This window comes from Trachemys scripta, chromosome 25 (genome assembly GCF_013100865.1).
Source record: "Trachemys scripta elegans isolate TJP31775 chromosome 25, CAS_Tse_1.0, whole genome shotgun sequence".
Lineage (NCBI taxonomy): Eukaryota > Metazoa > Chordata > Testudines > Emydidae > Trachemys > Trachemys scripta.
This window is the reverse complement of record NC_048322.1, coordinates 953,800-967,993: the sequence shown is the minus strand read 5'-3', so window position 1 is coordinate 967,993 and position 14,194 is coordinate 953,800. Positions and strand designations below refer to the sequence as shown.

The 14,194-nt window shown below is 46.7% G+C and overlaps 2 protein-coding genes across 3 annotated transcripts in view; both read left to right on the top strand.

Annotated features, from left to right (window-relative positions):
• The window catches only part of LOC117869996 (zinc finger protein 239-like), a 1,162,621-nt gene that overhangs the window by 877,417 nt on the left and 271,010 nt on the right, over window positions 1-14,194 (top strand). The window lies entirely within an intron of this gene.
• LOC117869986 (zinc finger protein 436-like) overlaps window positions 1-14,194 on the top strand; it is a 27,489-nt gene that overhangs the window by 10,972 nt on the left and 2,323 nt on the right. Inside the window, exons 3-4 of the mRNA XM_034757098.1 lie at window positions 12,890-13,003; window positions 13,411-14,186. Of these exons, the coding sequence (XP_034612989.1) occupies window positions 12,890-13,003; window positions 13,411-14,186 (890 nt within the window). The remainder of the gene's footprint in view (window positions 1-12,889; window positions 13,004-13,410; window positions 14,187-14,194) is intronic.

The following is a 14,194-nucleotide window of genomic DNA, read 5'->3' as shown; positions in this document are numbered from 1 at the left end:
GCTTATGTCTCATCCCAGTATCATTTTTAGACGTACACAATTTTTAAATACTTATTTTTTGTGCCATTAGTCAACAAAATATATATATTTAATTTATCCTTATTGGATGCATTAAAGTCCAGCCCCTACCCCTTGCTTTCTCTCTGAGGGCTATGACCATTGCATGTGGGAATGTTGGTAATATTTATATGATTCCAGTACATACCTCAGTTTCCCTCTGTGCTCAATATTACTATAATCTGGGTGTAAAGACCAGGACACATGAGGTGTTTTTGTTACAGAGCTGTCATGGGTTCGCACAGAGAGCTCTCTTGGAACTAAAAGCATGTCTGCACTGCAAGCGCTACAGCTGAAAGTGGCCAGCCCAGAATTGTTCCGCAGACCCAGCTGTGTCTAAGTGGGGGCTAGGCTGACCTAACTATGGCAACGTCTGCACTACAGAGTTTCGTCAATGCCGTGTGTGTTGGTTAAAGCAGGTTCTTCTTTGAGTGATGGTCCCTATTGAATTCCACTGAGGCTAATGCGCATGCGCCCTGCTCCCAGAGCTGAGCTTTTATAGTAGTAGTGTCTGTGGGGTCACGTGTGCGCCCTTGCGTTGCCTTGTGGTTTTGCCTGCGTCTCCAGTTCCCTCTCACCGCCGCCCGGTCCAAGTCAGAGCTTCTGCTGTCCCCTCGTCCCTGGGGACGCTTTTTCTTTATTTAGTCAGGATGTAACCCGCACAATTTAACGCTTCCACCCCGTATCAGTCTTTGTGTGTACGCAGGGACAAGGGGTCCAACTTCACCCCTCCCAAGGCTCAGGGTCAATATCCCTTCCTAGTGAACTCAGGGTGCTACAGGTCTGCAGGGCCCTTTCCCAATGAAAGAGCCTTACACAGTCATATCCTTAAACACGTGCATGTCTCTATTAGCATCAAATCAAGAGAACACACACGCCAAGCATCTAATGCTCACCCCTCCCGGCAAAGACAGCTGGACGTCTCCCGGTGGCCAGTCAGGATCTGCTCTCGTCTGGAGCTCTGTCTTCTGTGCAATATGGTTGTGCAGGGGTAAAAGTCCTGGCACCTTTGGTCTTGAGCTGTGTCTCTGAGTTAAGATCCAACGATCCTATCTTCAGACCCCCATTATAATTAAAATGAGGATTTCTCTTATCTATGCTTTAAGCAATTATTTTACTTAAGACATAGCTATGCAAACACATTAACCAATCATTTTCAATATAAGGAGGTTCACGTGCCTAAGACCACCTATTGCATTAGCTTTTGTGTTTTTCAAAGTTAGTTAAAACTTCTCAATGTCTACTTATCTTTGTGCTTTGTTAGTGGAATACACTGTCAGGGTAGAATTGCTTAACCAGCAGTAGACTGGGACTCTTTCCCTATTTAAAGTACACTTTCTAACTATTTATTTAAAATTTCTTTAACAACAGCAAAACTTTTTACTTTTTATTATCAGACAGAAACTCAAGGCTAACTTATCCATTCTCTCCCCATTCTCATGACACTGTGAATATCTATCTTTCTCCAGTTAGTAGCGCTGCAGCTAATACTTTTCTATCTGTCTGCCTATGAGAAGGCCGAATTCCCCTGACTCTAGTTTTGTTTCCAACTTATGGTGGCTGAGCCCACAAGATGGCTGTGGGTTATGCTAGGTCCAGGCCTCTCATTGCAAGGACTTTGTTTTGTGTAGTTTTGTAGTTGTTTTATGTAGTTTTCTTGTTTCTGAACGTTTTGTAGGATTAAGGACTGGATATACTATTCCAGCGGTTTCCCGCCAAACAATCCCCAACTCCACACTTTGCCCCCAGCACCTGTGTCTGGGTATTCTCTATAGTCAGGATTTTCTTGGTTTCTGTAGTGATTTTTCTTGTTTCTAAAAGTTCCGCAAGGCTCAGGATGCGGTTCTCCTTCAAACCTCCCCCCCCCCCCCCACCTCCTTCCAGCACCCAGGTTTGGATGCTGGATTATGACTAAGAGGACATGATTCAAAGTCTGCACTTCCTGTCCTCCTTTGTTCTCCCTCAGTGACGAGCACCAATGCTGTCTATACTGCTTGTGGGAAACCCACACCACATCTAGGTGCAGCATCTGTCTCTACTTCCCTGCCCGTACACGGGAAGACAGAGCCCCTCCCCCCCAACCCACCACTCGCCGCAAGAAGCACCTCATGGAGCTCACCCCGGGACGCAGTTGAATCCTGGTCACCGAACCCCCCGGTACATCGGACTGAATCCAGGAGGTACTGGTACTTGAGTCTCTGGGCACCAGCGCTGCAACAGCAGGATCAACCGGTTTGGCCATATGAGAGCTCGTGGCCCCAATATTCGCCATCAGAACAATCCTGTTCACGGGAATCCTCTCCTGTAGCACATACCTGTCCTTCACCGAGTAGGCATTTGAAACCGGGATTGGACGATGCCCCAATCAGCCCGGCCCCGATGGTACTGACAGATCCGGAGGGATTTCTCTCGTCATCCCGAGATGAGGCTGTGTCATCGACTCTCTCCTCTCCCCCAGACTACTACTGTCAGTTTCAAGAGCTGCAATGAAGGACAGCTCATGCTCTCGAAATACCGTTGGAGGAGGTGCAGCACAGGCAGCACCACCTGCTGGCCATTTTGCACGCGTTGGTACCGGCCAGGGTGGGCCTATCAAACAAGGACACTCTCCAACAGACATACACTATGTGCCATCCCCTGCCCATGTGCATCCCCACCTCAAAAGGGGCAGAAAAGAGATACAGTGTCCTCCCTCCCCCCCTTCCAGGGTTCCAAGTTTCTATTCTCTCATCCTCTGCCCAATTCCCTGGTGATTCAGGCTGCTATGGAGTGAGCTAAACAACAGCACCCACGCTCCAACCCAGCTGACAAGGAGAGCAAGAGACTGGACCTTATGGGTTTGGAAGGTTTTCTGCTTGGACGGCCTCCAGTCCTGGATCTCGAACTGTCTGGCAGTGATGGCCAAATATGACTTCTTACAGTATGGACATGGCAAATGAGCTACCTCAACAGGATCATGCCCAATTCCTGTCAAGTCTAGAGGAAGGCAAGTTGGTCGCAAAGTCGATACTTCAGGCTGTGGTTGATTCAGCAGACACATCCTTGTGCATTTTGGCAACTGGAATCCTCATGAGGAGAGAATCCTGGTTTCCCTAGAGAAGTGCAGAACATGATTGAAGATCTCCCTTTTGATGAATCACACTTCTTCAATCAAAAGACGGATGACTCCTTTCACTTGCCAGTGAACCTCCTCAGAAACATTGTATAGTCCACAGAGCCTATTCACCTAGACCGACAGTGCAGTCCTCCACGCAACACTGTCTGCGCGTAAGCTATATTTCTGAATGCAAGTAGAGAGCTGTCTCACTTCGCGTGCATCCCAACTTTCTACCAAAGGTGGTTTCCTGCTTCCATCTCAACCTACCCATACACCTACCTGATTGCCCAAATCACATGCTTTGAATGAGGAACGGCAGTTTCACTTCCTTGATATATGTAGGGCACTGGTCTTTTATCTACAGAGGACACAGCCATTCCTGAAATCTCCTCGGCTAATTGTTGCCATAGCCGAGAGAATTAAAGGGCAGGCCATATCCACCCAGAGAATCTCGAAATGGGTCTCAGGGTGAATTGAGCTCTGCCGTCAATTATCAGGATGGTTCCAACCAAGTGGGATATGGGCCCATTCCACGAGAGTGCCAGCATCGACTACTGCTGCGCTCCATGACATGACCCTTACGGACATCTTTTCTTGTCAGTATGCTACAGAGTGTGGTTCTGTGGCGGACAGCTCATTTAGTGCAAAGGTCCTCTGCTCCACAGTTCCGTCTTCTTCCTCTCACCCTCTGCCTATGTAGGTACTGCTTTTGTTACTCACCCTCGGTGGAATGGAAGCCTTCTCTAGTACATTATTCCCCTGTTCCGGAAGTGCTGATCTATGTAGGGGGCATCAGATCCTACAGTAAGAGTCACAAGCAGCATCAGCCAATTCCAGTCTTCCATGTCTGTATCGTCAACCTCCTGCTCTGTCATTGACACCATCAGGTACCTTCAGTGGGTCAAAAAATACCGCTGGAATGCCCACCAGCATCTCAATGAAGTTCCACTTGTTTCCTGAAACAGGAGCAGAAACCGAATCAAGAGAAATTCTTTGAGTGGTGACTCCTCCATGTTGCTGGCTCCTGTTCCTGGGAGCAAGCAGATCAAAATGACAGCTCAACAGGATGGGTTGGTGGGTTTCTATAACTTGCTGTGACATGCAGGGGTGGACGGTCACGTTTTCCACATTGCACTAGGAACAATGAGCTGGAGTGGCCATATTTTGGGAGGGCCCTAGGAAGTCTGGGATATGGTTAGCTGCACTTAAGTCTGCATATTGCCGTGTGGACCCTGGAGTCCTCGTGTGGGGCTTGGGCTCAAAAATTCTTATTACTTAGGTTCAATATGCAGTGTGGACACTCAGACCCTGGGATGGCAGTTTCAAGTTGTGTAGATTTGGGTCCCACTAACCCTTGGTAGTGTATACATTGCAATGTAGGCATAAGTCATGTCTTTACTACCAACTTAAGTCGACATCCTACCGCCAGAGTTACTAAGTTGGTTGTGCATGTAAACACCACACTCCTTGTGTCGGTGGAGTGCGTCCTCACTAGCAACGCTTGCATTGATGCAGGGAGCAGTGCAACTCGCCACAGGGGATTTTGGGAAGGGCTTGCAATGCTTCATGGGACCAAAACATTCTCTCACAGGTGACTGGAACATGGCTCCAACATCCCATGATGCCGTTTTCTCCCTCCCCTGATTTCATCTGCAGCCCATAGTATTTTGCGCCTTTTTTTCAAGAGGCTTCCATAGCGTATGCCATCTCCAGAGAAGCATGGACCCGCTCAGCTGTGCACTATTGTGGTGAGCGTTGCAGACACCACACCTGCCTTATCCTGTAGGATATTTCCAGAGCTGTGAGAGGAACTGCCACGCAAAACATGACCATGTCCTTCAAGTAGCACTGCTAGAAACCATGTAACGAAGCAGTCGCCCAGCAGCTGAACATGGCCAAGTGCTGGTTCCGGTCCCGAGAAACAAGCACTGACTGGTGGGATCGCATCTTTATTCGGGTATGGGATTACGAGCAGTGCCTGCAGAACTTTTGTATGCACAAGGCCACTTTTCAGGAACTGTATGCAGAGCTCTCCCCAGCCCTGAAGTGCAGGGACATGAAATGAGACCTGCTCTGAGAGTGGAGAAACGAGTGGCGATTGCTGTGTGGAAGCTTGCAACTTCAGACTGCTACTAGTCATTGGGGAATCAATTTGGAGTGGGTAAATCCACCGTCAGGGTTGCTGCGATTCAAGTAGGCAGGGCCATTAATCGCCTTCTGCTAAGAAGAATAGTGACTCTGAGCAATGTGTAGGACATACTGGATGGTTTTCACAGAATCACAGGACAGGAAGGGACCTCAAGAGGTCATCTAGTCCAGTCCCTTGCAATCATGGCAGGACTAAATATTATCTAATCATAGGGCGACCAGACAGCAAGTGTGAAAAATTGGGACGGGGGTGGGTAATAGGAGCCTATATAAGAAAAAGATCCAAAAATCGGGACTGTCCCGATTTTATAGGGACATCTGGTCACCCTATCTAATCATCCCTGACTGTGTTTGTCTAACCTGCTCTTAAAAATGTCCAATGATGGAAATTCCACAACCTCCATAGGCAATTTATTCTGGTGCTTAACCACCCTGACAGTTAGGAAGTTTTTCCTAATGTCCAACCTAAACCTCCCTTGCTGCAATTTAAGCCCATTGCTTCTTGTCCTCTCCTCAAAGGTTAAGGAGAACAATTTGTCTCCCTCCTCCTTGTAACAACCTTTTATATACTTGAAAACTGTTATATTCCCCTCTCAGTTGTCTCTTCTCCGGACTAAACGAACCTATTTTTTTCCAGCTTGCCCTCATAGGTCATGTTTTCTAGACCTTTAATCATTTTTGTTGCTCTTCTCTGGACTTTTTCCAGTTCGTCCAGATCTTTCCTGAAATGTGGTGCCCAAAGGTGATGAACTGTTCCCCAAAGGTCATTTCTCTCTCTGGGTGAGTGTTATAATTTTTACACTGAATAGAGAGTTACAGAAAAGTATATATAGTCAGCGCCCAAAAATTCTTTCCAAGGAAGCAAAGACCTATTTCTCATTGCTTCTGGAATTGGAAGCTATGCATTCTGAAATATGTTCATTCCCATAAACACCATGTCTGAATATTTCTAAGTTCTAAAGTTCCTCTTGTAAGAGCCGTAGTATGGTACCATACAAATGACGATTTCTATTTTGCCGCAATGGGGTTCGCTAACTGCGGTGGGGTGATAGACGGCACACACATCCCTATCTTGGCACCAGGCCATGTTGCCACAAAGTATATAAGCAGAACGGGATACTTTTCTATGGTGTTGCAAGCGCTGGTGGATCAGCAGGGGCATTTTACTGACATGAACGTGGGATGGTCTGGGGAGGTGTATGACGCGCGTCTTTAAGAACATAGGTCTGTTCAGACAGCTGCAGGCAGGGACTTTCTTTCCAGACTGCAAAAGCACCCTTGGTGACATTGAAATGCCAATAGTGATACTGAGAGACACAGCGTATCCCTTATTCCTGTGGCTCATGAAGCCGGACACCTGGGCAGCAGCAAAGATCGGTTCAATAATAGGTTCAGCAAGTGCAGAATGGTTCCTGAATGTGACTTTGGCCGTTTGAAGGGTCGCTGGTGCAGATTGCTCACTAGCTTAGACCCTGTGGGGATGTGGGGGGAAATCCCCATGATTATAGCTGCTTGTTGTTATCTTCATAATATATGTGACGCAAAGGGAGAGAAGTTTCCTCCATACCCCACCCCTGTCTGCTAATTTTGAGCAGCCCAATACCAGGGCTATAAGAAGAGCTCAGTGTGGAGCAATGTGTCTCAGGGAGAAACCCCAGTTTAGTAATGACCCACAATAATGCGCGTTGCTATTCTGTATCGTGCTTATCCATCGTCTGAAACTTGCTGTGACTGCTGTTTTGTTCTCATACACATCTTTCCCCCCCTTGCTTTGAATGAATAAAGATGATTTTATTTTCAAGACATACTTTTATTGCACATGGACAGATCTTTCAGTGTTCATATCTAAGAATTAAATCTTGGAAAGATGATGGAATAAAATTGGGAGTGGGGAAAACACAGTAATCTCTTCTTTAAAAGCACAGTGGCCTTGCCTGTCATACATCAGCATCTGTGCAGCTGTTATTCTTGGCTCCCTCCTCTGGGACTGAGTGGAAGGGATATGCAGTGCCCCCCTTGCCTAGTGGGAGGTGGGGTAGGGGAGCAGGGGGAAGTACAGCGATGTTGGAATGTTGCTCTGCAGGGGCCAAAGAGGGAGTCAAACCTCAGGGTTTTTCTCACAAAGGTCAAACAGATGCCTCAAAATGTCTGTCTGTTCCTTCAGAATCCGCAGCATCTTCTGCGGCATGCCATGGTCATTCTCCTGGGATGTTCATCTGCTCGCCATGTCCATTTTTTCTGAGAGCAATCCTCCACGCCCTTTTGCCGGGCAAACTAGTTGAAACAATAGTAAAGAATAAAATTGTCAGACACCTAGAAGAACATAAAATGTTGGGCAAAAGTCAATATGGTTTCTGTAAAGGGAAATCATGTGTTACTAATCTATTAGAGTTCTTTGAAGCAGTCAACAAACGTGGACAAGGGGGATCCAGTGGACGTAATGTACCTGGATTTCCAGAAAGCCTTTGACAAGGTCCCTCACCAAAGGCTCTTACATAAATTAAGTTGTCATGGGATAAGAGGGAAGATCCTTTCCTGGATTGAGAACTGGTTAAAAGACAGGGAACAAAGGGTAGGAATGAATTGTAAAATCTCAGGATGGAGAGGGGTAACTAGTGGTGTTCCCCAACGGTCAGTCCTAGGAACAATTCTATTCAACTTATTCATAAATGATCTCGAGAAAGGGGTAAACAGTGAGGTAGCAAAGTTTGCAGACGATACTAAACTGCTCAAGATAGTTAAGATCAAAGCAGACTGTGAAGAACTTCAAAAAGATCTCACAAAACGAAGTGATTGGGCAACAAAATGGCAAATGAAATTTAATGTGGATAAATGTAAAGTAATGCATTCTGTCATGGAAAGAATCGCCCACGCATTGATTTTAGTTTACAGACTCAAGCCTGAGGCTTATTTTATTGCAATACATACCAAACGCGTTGGGGTGACAGTCCGAAAACTGACACACCTAGGACCGCACGCAGGCGGCTTTTATTCCGTCAAACCGCAAGCAAAGTACTAATTATATGTCATTTGCGAGAAATTAAAGCTGGGGTCAGCCCCCCTATTCCCGGTACCTTCCTTATTATTTTACGAGTATTGGGTACATATTAGGCAAGGGGTCACTTGGTATTTTCCTTTAGGGGTGTTACTTGGCACCAATTTAGGGGTATTTCTCAGAAGAGTACATGTCATCTTTCTGGGGTTTTACGGTTATGGGCATAGGGGGTTAACACAGGACGCTCAAAGAAGATATATGATTGGCTGATTTTGCAGATAGCTGGAACTTCAGGAGAAGTTGGCCTCTGCAAAGCAAATTCTTCATATTAAGCAGTTATTATATTTCATAAACAAGCGGTTATTATGTTACTAAAGCGGTTATTATGTGCAGAGGTCGCTTGCATTGTTTACTCCCCCTCCCTCCTCTTGTCATAGCCCTTGACCAAATTTGGCAGAGAACCGTGCAGTTCAGTCTTGTTCAGGCCAGTCTTGTTCAGGCCTTGGCTTGTACTCCTTTTTGTAAAGGCAGTCGGCATAACAGTCCTCTGTTAAAGGGTCTGTATTTAGGCCTCTAGAATCACTCTGGTCATTTAAAAAGAAGGCCCTCCATTTCTCTTTCCCCACAATTCTATACATGCAATATGATGGGGGCTAATTTAGCTACAACTAATCAGGAAAGAGATCTTGGAGTCATCGTGGATAGTTCTCTGAAGACGTCCACACAGTGTGCAGCGGTAGTCAAAACGAACAGGATGTTAGGAATCATTAAAAAAGAGATAGAGAATAAGACAGAGAATATCTTATTGCCCTTATATAAATACATGGTATGCCCACATCATGAATACTGCGTACAGATGTGGTCTCCTCATCTCAAAAAAGATATACTGGCATTAGAAAAGATTCAGAGAAGGGCAACTAAAATGATTAGGGGTTTGGAACGGGTCCCATATGAGGAGAGATTAATGAGACTAGGACTTTTCAGCTTGCAAAAGAGGACACTAAGGGGAGATATGATAGAGGTATATAAAATCATGAGTGGTGTGGAGAAAATGAATAAGGAAAAGTTATTTACTTGTTCCCATAATATAAGAACTAGGGGCCACCAAATGAAATTAATGGGCAGCAGGTTTAAAACAAATAAAAGGAAGTTGTTCTTCACACAGAACACAGTCAACCTGTGGAACTCCTTGCCTGAGGAGGTTGTGAAGGCTAGGACTGTAATAGGGTTTAAAGAGAACTAGATAAATTCATGGCGGTTAAGTCCATTAATTTCATCCTTAGCCAGGATGGGTAAGGAATGGTGTCCCTAGCCTCTGTTTGTTGGAGGGTGGAGATGGACGGCAGGAGAGAGATCACTTGATTATTACCTGTTAGGTTCACTCCCTCTGGGGCACCTGGCATTGGCCACTGTTGGCAGACAGGATACTGGGCTGGATGGACCATTGGTCTGATCCAGTATGGCCGTACTTATGTTCTGTGTCCACTGTTCTAGAGGCATTCATTATCTCATTAAACATATCACATGTTCTCTTTTGCCCCCATCTTGTCTGGGAGAGCCTCTCCGCCAATGTGGAGGAAGAGTTGAAGGCCACACTTTCAGCTATAACACATGCAAAGCACAAAGGAACCATTGTCAGGGCAGGCCCAGGCTGTAGTGCAGAATTGCTATATAAAAATCACTCCCCTGAATCCATGCCAGTATAAAGTGGAACATTTTCATTTCTACAAGGTATTTACTGAACCGGTTTGCTGTCCCAGCTATGCTGAGTATGGCATGGGGGCAGGGGCGCTGGACCATCTGCAGTGGGATGGGGGTCACCTGTGGTGGAACCGGAGGTGGCTAGGGGGCCATGCCCACCTCCCCTTTGTTACATGGATGTTGGCTGAATGTTGGGGACCAGCCTTCCCCATCCCAAGCTGCAAGTCTTAGCAGAAGTGGCTCAGGCGTGTGTGTGTGCTTGTGATGGTGTGTGGCCACTACAACATTTTCCTTCCCCCACCCCTCCCCTCAACCCTCTGTTGCTGCTGCTGCTGCTCTCCGGTGCCTGAGGTTTGCCGTTTCTGAGGTCAGTGCTGACCCCTGCCACCCAAACTACAGCCATGTTTTTTGGAGCGTGGGTGAAGGGGGGATTGCAGCACCTCCTGAAACATGTCGTCTTTGCTCCATCTTGGTCACTTTCTGATCTGGCAGAGGCACTCCACCAGTGTGTAGGGGAGTTCCCCTGAAGGCCATATCTACAGAAGAACAAGAATTACCTAAACGCATGATTGTTAGTTCACACATAGCATCGAATCATTACAGTAAAATACACGTTTTGTAACATACCAAGAACACAGAAACACTTGTACATTTCTATCCCCTCACCCACTTCCGCACTACACGAAGCAAAGGAAAGTTGGCCGTCATAACCGTGCAGCATCAGCTCAAAAAAATCACCTACCAGGGTTCTCCTCTCCTGCTTCTTGCTCACTAGAGTGGGACTCCTGGCTAGATACCTCCAGAATGACTCGCCATCCCACATGGCGACCCAGCCGTGGGCTACACGTCATCTGCTAACTCCACCTCCTCATCCATGACTTTGTTGTCAGGGTTAGGTCTACTTGACGCTGCATTCAGCCACGCCAAAGTATCCACAGGGCTCTTGGCGGTGCAGGTGGGGATGCAGCCAAGGATAGCATCCAGCTCCTTATAGAACCAGCAGGTCTACGGTGTAGCACCAGAGTGACAGTTTGCTTCCCTTGCCTTCTGGTACGCCTGCCTCTGCTCCTTTATCTTCACTCTGCATGGCACCTGTCCCAATCATTAGCTCTTTTCACACAAGCCAAGAGAAATGTGCCCGTAGGTGTCGAAGTTCCTATGGCTGGAGAGCAGCTGGGACTGGACAGCCTCCTCTCCCCATATACTGAGCAGATCCAACAGCTCCACATTGGTCCAAGCGGGAGAGTGTTTGCCATGTGGAGCCGCCATGGTCAGCTGGAAAGATGCGAGGTGAGCTCTCCACGCCAAGTGGCACAGAGATCACTCCTAAATAAAGGGATGTGTGTTTGCCTTAATTTGCATTTAAGCTGTAAACAGAGTCATCGAGCTGGAAGGGAAAACAAAGGAAGTTCAAAGAGGCGGGGGGAAAAAATTCCGGGGAATATCCTTCCACATGGACTCTGTCTCCTGGTTCTCAGCTACGAATGTTTTTCAAGAGGTGGGGAGGGGGACCAAAACTATAAAAAGGAATGATGAACACCCCAAGGCGCCTTCCCTTCTCCCTGCCCACCTGATTCCCTGCACCTGAGACGGTAAAAAGAAAGAGCGGTTGGATGCTGAGGGAGGGATTCTGACCTGAGAGTTTTATTAATAATCTGCTAAAACGTGGTGAGAAAGTTTGCTTTGCAACTAAGATAGTTTTTAAAGTAAATGCTAGTAACCATTTTATCTGTATTTTTCTTGTAACCTGTCTGACTTTATGCCTTGAAATGTTTGCAACAACATTGTGTGCAAAGTTATGAATTCCGCCTGTATGATGATGATAGTAGATGTTCAAACCCACACCGCCATGACTAGGCAAAAGTTGTTAACCCAGTCTACCCTAAACAACGGACTGTGTGCTTACTTCAGTTTGCATATAAGTAATAGGGTCCTTGAGACAGCAAGAGGAGGAAATGGCAGGAGCAAAGGCAAATCTGCATTTCAGCATACACAGGGGAGAACAATGAGCCTGGCTCCACCTTCACCGCTAGACTCCAGGTCACCTTCTTTGCTGTTTGTATAAACTTTGCTTTGACGGGCAATCCAGAGTAGAATCCACTTCAAAGGGTGACTGGACTATAAAAGAGAGGGGCAAATACCCCAAGGCACTTCTTAGGTCAAAGGGGGTGGAGGGGAAGAAGACAAAGGAACCAGCCCTTTGACTTTGGTGGAGATCCTGACCTGACAATTTGGTCAACCCTGGGAACATGTGCTAAGGATTTTACCTTGAACGAAGTTGTGCTTGTTAAGTTTTAGAAAACATTTTATCTTTATTTCTCTTGTAACCATTTCTGACTTTTAATACTTTATACTTGTCCTCACTTAAAATCTCTCTTTGTAGTGAAATAAACTTGTTTTATTTGTAATCAAAACGAATCCAGTGTTGTGTTCAAACTGAAGTGTTTGCTAACTCCAGTTAAAGTAGCAAATTCTTGAATATTGGTCCCTTGACGGGCAACGGACCTCTCATATGTGAACTGTTCAGGAGAGGGCTGGCCAGTGCAGAACACGCGTTTTGGGGGAAATTTGGGCCAGGGAGTGTGTTGGGGCCACCCTGCACATCATAACCCAGGCTGGTGGAGGCCAGAGTGGGACTGGAACGTTGCTGACAGGGTGCTGGGCCAGGGCTGTAGCCGTACACAACACTCAGGGTGTGACCTGCACTCTGGTAGGCTGTTTCTCAGCGGCCCATGTTATGAGCTACAACAGCAAAGCATTGTGAGGAACCCAGGATTACAGGGCAGGTGGCGACACAACCTTTCGGGGGTCTGGATTGCACCCCCAGAATGTGACACAAGTATCCCACAAATTCAGTTGATCTCTGAATGTGTTTTCTGTCACTTGTGCAGGGTTTCTAGTTTCCAAACCTGATGTGATCTCCTGGCTGGAACGAGGGGAGGAACCATGGGTCCCAGATCTCCAGGACTCTGAGGAAAGAGAGACCCTGAGAGATACCTGCATAGGTGAGGAATCAGTTAAACCAACTCAAAATCTGTCCCTGAATTAAGGAAATATTTGGGATTCCTACGAAGCCCTTGTGAGCTCTCTGAGTTCAGGATTGTTCTCAGGAGGTGTGGCATCCTCATGGCAGACTTCAATTACGGCTTCCTACCTGTCCTGACTCATGCCTGACAATAGCTCCCTCCCCACTCTACTTTCTCCCTGAGTGTTTGGTTGAGATTTAGACCCAGAATTGATCCCCTCCTCTCTCTCCTTTGGGGAAAGATTTGGGGGAGATTTAGCTCTTTTTGTTTGATCTCTCCATCACCTATTTTCATTTGTTCCCCCCTTTCTTCCATTCCTCTCCCTGTGGTTCCCTTTTTCTCTGGCAAAGGGAGTGACCTATGTCTGGTTTCTCTCTCTATCCTAGCAGATGATGGGATGGTGAATGAGGAGGTGAATCCTCAACAAGACGATGCTGAGCAAGTAGAAGCACATGGGACGTTCTCAAAAAGATCCAAAGGGAATATTTCCTGGAGTTGTGCACAGGCAAACGCTTGTGAGAGTCAGAACAGATCAGAGAAAAAGTTCAGTAGAGACTCAGACCTTACTAGACATGAGAGAATCAACACAGAAGGAACACCCTACATCTGCCTGGAGTGTGGGAAAACCTTCAAACATAACTCAGTCTTTATCATCCATCAGAGAATCCACACTGGAGAGAGACCATACACATGCCCCGAGTGTGGGAAAAGCTTCAGTCGCAGCTCAAACCTTATCAGACATCACAAAATCCACACCGGGGAGACACCCTACACATGCCATGAGTGTGGGAAAAGCTTCAGTTGGCACTCAAACCTTATCGCACATCAAAGAATTCACACGGGAGAAAAACCATACATATGCCCTGAATGTGGGAAAAGCTTCAATCGGCGATCAAACCTTATCACACATCACAGAATCCACACAGGGGAGACACCCTATAGCTGCCCTGAGTGTGGGAAAAGCTTCATTTGGAGCTCAGACCTTATCAGACATAGGAGAATCCACACAGGAGAAAGACCCTACTCTTGCTGTGAGTGTGGGAAAAGCTTCATTCGGAGCTCAGACCTTATCGGACATAGGAGAATCCACACAGGAGAAAGACCCTACTCTTGCTGTGAGTGTGGGAAAAGCTTCATTCGGAGCTCAGAGCTTAATAAGCACCAGAGAAT